This window comes from Heliangelus exortis, chromosome 1 (genome assembly GCF_036169615.1).
Source record: "Heliangelus exortis chromosome 1, bHelExo1.hap1, whole genome shotgun sequence".
NCBI classification, from domain to species: Eukaryota; Metazoa; Chordata; class Aves; order Apodiformes; family Trochilidae; genus Heliangelus; species Heliangelus exortis.
In genome coordinates, this window is record NC_092422.1 from 10,914,194 (window position 1) to 10,920,824 (window position 6,631).

General features: G+C 47.1%; 1 protein-coding gene across 1 annotated transcript; it reads right to left on the minus strand.

Annotated features, from left to right (window-relative positions):
• Positions 1-493: 493 nt before the first annotated feature.
• On the minus strand, positions 494-4,748 carry GPR83 (G protein-coupled receptor 83). Its single transcript, XM_071733898.1, has 4 exons — positions 3,972-4,748; positions 3,137-3,262; positions 1,970-2,103; positions 494-1,172 (listed from the first exon to the last, which is right to left on the minus strand). The coding sequence occupies exons 1-4, from the start codon at positions 4,356-4,358 to the stop codon at positions 548-550; spliced, it is 1,272 nt and encodes a 423-aa protein (XP_071589999.1). The 5' UTR covers positions 4,359-4,748; the 3' UTR covers positions 494-547.
• Positions 4,749-6,631: the final 1,883 nt, after the last annotated feature.

The following is a 6,631-nucleotide window of genomic DNA, read 5'->3' on the forward strand; positions in this document are numbered from 1 at the left end:
GGTTTAGTTCTACATTTGAAGAAAAGCTATCTGAGTATTCATTACTTTATCTTAAGAAGAAAAAAAAAAATCTATGTAATTTAGCACTGGTGGCAGATGCTGAGCTAACAGGTTGGTGTTCACCATTTACTTATGCAAAGAAGAGGCATCCATTTTTCTGCAACTCTTCAACTTTAGGAAAGGAGGAGGGAGGCCTGATGTGATTAGACAGTTGCTTTAGTGTTCCAGTGCCAGCAAAACAGACACATAGCCCCAGTGGTAAAATGGTTTAGTTATGAGGGCAATACACATGCAAATAATCCTGTCCTGCAAGCCAACCCAAAGTCAACTTGACAAAGGGAATTCCTTCCTGGGAAGAGCTTGCAGCATTCTTCTCTGTAGAGGCTACACATCACTGTCATCAGCCCTGTATCAGCCTCCTCTAGAAAGACCTTCTTGGTTTCATCATGTGAGGTTGTACAGTCCCTAAACAGTCCAAGGCTCCATGTCTTCCCTCCCTTTTAGCTGAATCTCTGTGTGGTCATTATGGACATCCTGGGGCCACCCTTTAGCTCACAGCTACTATTGGCTCAACTGCAGTGATGTCTGTCTTTCCTGACTGGGTGTTGGAAGCCAATGGAAGGACATGGGAGGCCTGCAACCTCTTAAAGTTGCCATTTTCTGGCCAAGCCAGTCTGTGGGATGGGACCACGAAGTGAAGTGTCTGTTCGGTGGGCCCAGGAGGTTTTCTGCAGATGTTGAACAAAGCCTTCAGTTCTGATCGGAAGCTGTCATTGAGCCAGCAGTAGATGAAGGGATTGTAGCAGGTGCTGCTCATGGCAAACCAGTGAAAGGCAAAGTACAGGGCATTGTTGGTGTGGATGGTCTGGCTGGAGAGGAGGATGACATAGCAATTCAAGGGGAACCAGCAGACTGCAAAGAGGATGACAACAAGCAGCAGCATCTTTATGGTCTTCTTATTCTTTCTGCGAAGGGCCAGGTACTGCTCAGTGGTGACGTCCCCGATGACATTGCGCAGCCAGAGCTTCTTGGCCACCGTGGTGTAGGCAGCAGAGATGATCAGAAGAGGCAGCACATAGAGCAGAATGAAGGTTGTCAAGTCGAGGTACTGCCAAAAGAGGTCAGCAGGCTCAGGGAAATCCGGCAGACACAGGCACCGGGTAACCTCCTCACTGCAAGTGGAGACACCGGGCAGGGGGTGAGAGCACATAGGGCCAGGAAGGATGGGAGAAATGCCTCAGAAAGAAGGAGTTAGGTGAGAGAGGGCTACAGCCATAAAACCCAGAGGCAGGCAGACCCTTCATTTGTGTAGAAGAGTTAATGGAGCTCTGCTGTCCAAGGATGTGAGCCACGGAGCAGCCTGAGAGCAATATGGTGGTAATTTCTCACGGGCATTCATGACCTTATGATAATTTTCTGAATTTCATCAATTATAAAATTTCCAGCTGCACAGAAGCAGGTGTTTACTCTCTGTTCTTTGGCAAACAGAAACACAGTCTCTGCATATAATAAGGACCTTTCCCTCATTAAAGCACTTTACAAATATGAAAGCTCATGACAGCATTTTATGGAACAGGCAGCTGAGGCAGCTTTTTTCATTTTTGTAGGGCTAAAGAGTAGATTAAATCCCTGTTTTTCCCCATTTCTGGTCTGCCCAAACAGATCTGATTTACCTTGTGTAAAATGCCAGCGTACAGACACAGAGGGTCCAGGCCAGATCTTCTAATTTCTTAGCTTATTTCAGGTGATTAGGGTGACAGAATGAAGAAAAAACAATAATAAAAAAGAAACAGGGGCAAGATACCAGCCACTGCAAAAGGATTCTGGTGAAAATTATGGACTAGCTCCATGTTTGCCTAACATCAACATAAGCCCAGGTCTTACAGTAGAAAATGCCAAAGAATAACCACTGAGAGTTTGGCCTTCAGGGAAACTGGAGAAAAGCACAGAAAGCACGTACATTCCTTACCTGTATTCAAAAATAAAGAGTTTTTGGTAGATAGCATGTGGCAGAGAAAAACAAGTTGCCATGATCCAGATTACAGAGATGTAGATAACACCTTTTGCAGTAGATAAGCGAGGTTTCAGGGGGTGCATTATAACCTGTGCAAAATAAACCAATATTCAGGCTTGTATCATTTCAGGAAACAATGGTATCATTTCTTCATATAATCTTCCAGCCTTAAATCTGTTACTTAATCTAGAAATCCAGCATGCAAGCACTTCTGTCTTCACCCAACTCTCACTGACTGTAAGCTGTACATGAAAGCTTGATTTTATCTTCCATGGAAATGGGAAAAGTCAGACCCCAGTCCTATCCTCCCATGTCAGTACTTGCATCTAGGTGTGAGAACTGGGTATCACCACTGGGTCTTACAGAACTGTTCATTTCCAGGTTCAGTTTACTTAGTAGGGGAAAATGGCCTCAGACTCAGACTTGAGTGACCTCAAGAGCCACGGGTTGGTGATTTAATTAGAATTCCCTGGGGGTGCTCCTGACAGCCTATGTATTTTCTGAAAACTCAGAAGCTTTCTAGCAGAAAATGTCAACTGTACTGGTCTGTTTTGTGTGCCTGTTGGGCAACTCCAAGCTGACAGATAATGCCCAACTGGCCTCAGTTTTGAACTCATTATCAATTGCAAGCCACAGCTCTGCATGTGACAAACACCAGTATGGTACAGCCACCTCTTCAGTATTTGGGGTAACAAGGAATGCAACATCCCAGGGCAAAGGGAGACAGAGATGTAGAACTGGACAGGATGTCCCAGTATCCGTGATGCTGTTCCTCCACAGGCCAGACAAACCAGACAATCCTGGCAAAGGGTTGCCCCCATTAATTCCTATCAGGATCTTGGACTTCCTCCTAATTTGAGAGCTACTGGATTACCCACAGCAGAATAGATAAGATCCCACTCCCCAGCTGGAAGAGATCATAAGGTGATGGACACCTCCCATCTAGCTGTAGGCTTGAAACTATTCTTTCCATCTGATAGTAAGAACTTCTCTCCTACCCTGTCAGCTCCTCACATGTCTTATATCAGTCTGGGAGCTGATATGGAAATGACATAGAATAATCCTTTCTCAATTTAATTACGCCCTCCCAAGCTTTCCATCTGTCTGCTTCAGAGATCTCACCTGGTACCTGTCCATGGCAATGGCTGTGAGGGTCAAGGCAGAGACGTGGAGGGAGCAGTACTGTACAAACCTACTGACATGGCACATCCCTTTCCCAAATATCCAGGTACTGTTCACAAAACGAACCTAAAAGCAGAATATCATTACTTTTGTGCACCCACTCACACCTCCACATGTTTAAAGATATCTGCAGTACCTCTGGAACATCATCCCTTGTGCTTTGTAAAATAGACTTTAAATATAGCAGGTTCTTTGTATAATTGTGCAACTTTCTGGCTGCTGAACCCTGAAGAGGGAGGCTACTGCCTGGCAATATTCTCCCAGACAATACAGCAGCACAATACTGAAGGTATTTTTTCTGGTTTATTAACAGTTTGTGGTTCTGTAGTCTAACTATCAAATCAATACATTATTTTTTCTCTTTTAAGCCCTCCTTACAGGACAGAACTGAGCTGTAAGCCTTTATCTTGCTTCAAAGCAAACTACAGGTTTTCAACACAGCTTGTAAAATGATGACAAACATTAAACTTCTTTTCAAAAGGTTTGCAGTGTTACCTTGAAAGTAGAGAAGTGGAAAACAAAAAGACCAGATACTACTCTGAGGTTATTATTGTTCACGTGCACTTTTAACAAACAGATAATTACAGATCTTCAACTAGATAGCAGGAATTAGAGAAGAAAAAGATGTAGAGTGTTCCAAAGACAATTCCAGTAATTGTAATTTGGACTGGACAGGTATCTGCAAGACATTCATGCATTGCCTAGAGTGGAGTAAAGAAGAAAAGGCAACCAAAGCAACTGTGAAGCCTTTATGGCCCCTCTGCCCCAGTCTTACCAGTGTGAAAGGTGTGTTGAGGAGGGTGATCATGATGTCAGCTACAGCCAGGTTCATAATGAACAAGCTGGTGGCAGAGTGCATGCGCTTGGTCTTGATGACAACGTGACAGACCAGGACATTGCCGAAGAGGGAGAAGACAATGATGAAGGAGTAAGCCACGATGAGCAGGGCTTTCACCGTGATGCTTTGGGACTCTGCTCCATACCGGCTCCTGCCCACGAAGCTCTGCCAGTCAGCCAGGCTGTCATTATCCCAGGAAAAGAAACCTGAGATGTTGGGGGTTACAGACGGCTCCTCCAGACTCCCATTGAGCAGCAACTTCCCTGGGGTGGCAAAAGCGACAACCGAATCGAGGAGGGAAAGCCAGACAAAACAGGACAACATCTCTGGAGTGGACGCCTCTTTTGCTCCTCCGGTTTGGAAGCAGCTCCTGTGCCAGCGGGCAGAGCCCACGCCGTGTGCCGGGAGAGCCGTCCCGTCCCGTCCCGTCCCGTCCCGTCCCCACCTCACCCCCACGGAGGTCCCCGCCGCCCGCTCCGCTCCCCGCTGCTCCCGCTCCTTCAGCCGCCTTTATACCCTCACGCAACCCCCCAGCCATTGGGCTGCATACACTGTTTCTGCTCTGACGTGCTGCTTTCCCATGCAGTCACGCTCCCCCCGGTGCTACTCCCAGATCAGCACAAGTGTGAGAAAGGCGAATCAATCCCTGCAGCCAGCACCGTCCCCGCACCCCGCCAGCTGCCCGGCCACGCAAACGCTGTGCTGCCTCCCAGCCGGCAGCTCCTGCGGGGCTCAGGTTTAAAGGTGTGCCAGGCAAGCTTCAGCCTGCTTCACAGCTTGACGCTGACGAACTAGCACAGAACAGGGGTAACAGATGAACTGTGAATAACAAGCTGGCTTTACCGTACTTACAGGATTTTTCCAAAGACCTTTTTTCTCTTGGACAGAGAAATACTTAAGCTTTCCCTTGGCAGGGGTTTCCTCTTGGCCAAGGGAATAAAATGTTTGATGTGAAACTGTGCTTTCTAGGGTTTGTAGAAATACAGAGGTAGTTACAAAGAAGTGATTATATGGGACAGGGATTGGTAAGGGCTGTCCCAGCCCAGTGAGGTCAGTGCTGAAAGCAACAGGCAGCTGCAGGCTGGGTCCAAGCACCAAGGCAGCAGCACGTGTGTTCCTTGTGCCTTCCTCCACAAAACACAGTGGGACATTGGAAGTCCACATTGGGAGACCAAGAGCTACAAATCATATACAGCACATAAAGACATGGAAGGGTCTGCCCCTTACTTATTCTTTAAGTCCCTCTGCTGGGAATAGATCTGCCTGGGTGGTGTCAGCTAACCCCCAGCCAGAGCAGGTTTCATACACAAAAGGTTTTATTAAACCTTCAGTTAAAATGCTATTATCAGAAAAGTTTGCATTAATTATAAGCTGGTCACTCACGGGTGAATATTAAAGTTCCAGAACTTGCTTGTGACATCCTAGTGAAACACCCAGGCTGCTTCTCTTTGCCCCTGCTCAGGAGCTGAATGCAGCAGGACAGACAGCACAGACAACCCACTGAGCTCCTCTGCAGACTGCTGCCAGCACCACTTTCTTCTGCAAATTGTTCAATTTGACTTCTTTTGGCAGCTTGCCTGTCTCAGTGGAAGCTTTCCAGGGAACCTGCTGGAGCTGCTAAGGTGACAGTCAGAGAAAATAAATAAATCTGCCCAGATCAGAAGTACTGGGCCAGTAAGGATGCCCCCCATCTGATGCTGCCAGGAAACACAAAATAACACAATGCAATACAAAGAAAACAGCAGCAAGCAGGACAGGGCAGCCCTGTGGTGGGGATTTGGGATGAGAACAGAGCCCTTGGTGGCAAATGTCCTCTTCTTGCTGTGTTGTACCAACAGCTCCCAAGCCCCTCTCCCTTTTAATGCTGGTGGCCACACCAGAAGGGTCTTCTCAGTCTTCTGACTCTCATGCTTCAGCTCCTGTTCATCCACATCTATCGCATTCTGATCCCCTGTACTATAATCCCTATGCCAGTAAAAATATAATTTTTTTTGTTGTCTATTTACTTCCCTTGATCTAAATCTTCACTTCAGCAGGGTAGCCTTGTATGTGTAGCCAGAACCATCACTGCATTTGAAGTGTTCCCAGGAGAGCAGGAGGCCTTCTCCTCACTTCTTCAGCCAGGCTGCAGGGAGGAGGATGGGAACCCCTTCCCACACAGCCCAAGGTCATCATCCTCTGAGCTGGACTCAGTATTTGTGATCCAAAGGAGATTGTCCCACCACACAGCAGGCAGACCCACCCAAGAACCCAACAAAGGTTCAAAGAAAAAGTCCACAGGAAGCTCCATGTCACTTGTGTGTCCCTCAGCCTCACATCACTCTTCTGTCTTCATTTGTATTTAAACACACCCCAGTCTGAACAATTCGCCTACCTGTGGTTGTTACTGGAGAACAAGCTGCTCTGGATCTCTCAGCTTGGTTGTTACTGGAGAACAAGCTGCTCTGGATCTCTCAGCTTGGTACATGTTCCTGCTGCCTTCTCCCTTGCTCCATCATTCCCAGCACCCCCTGACAGCAAAGGAAGCAGCTGCACAGGAATGTCAGGATTTGGTAAGCTGTGCCTGCCTTTCCTAAAGGGTATCTCTGAAATGATGT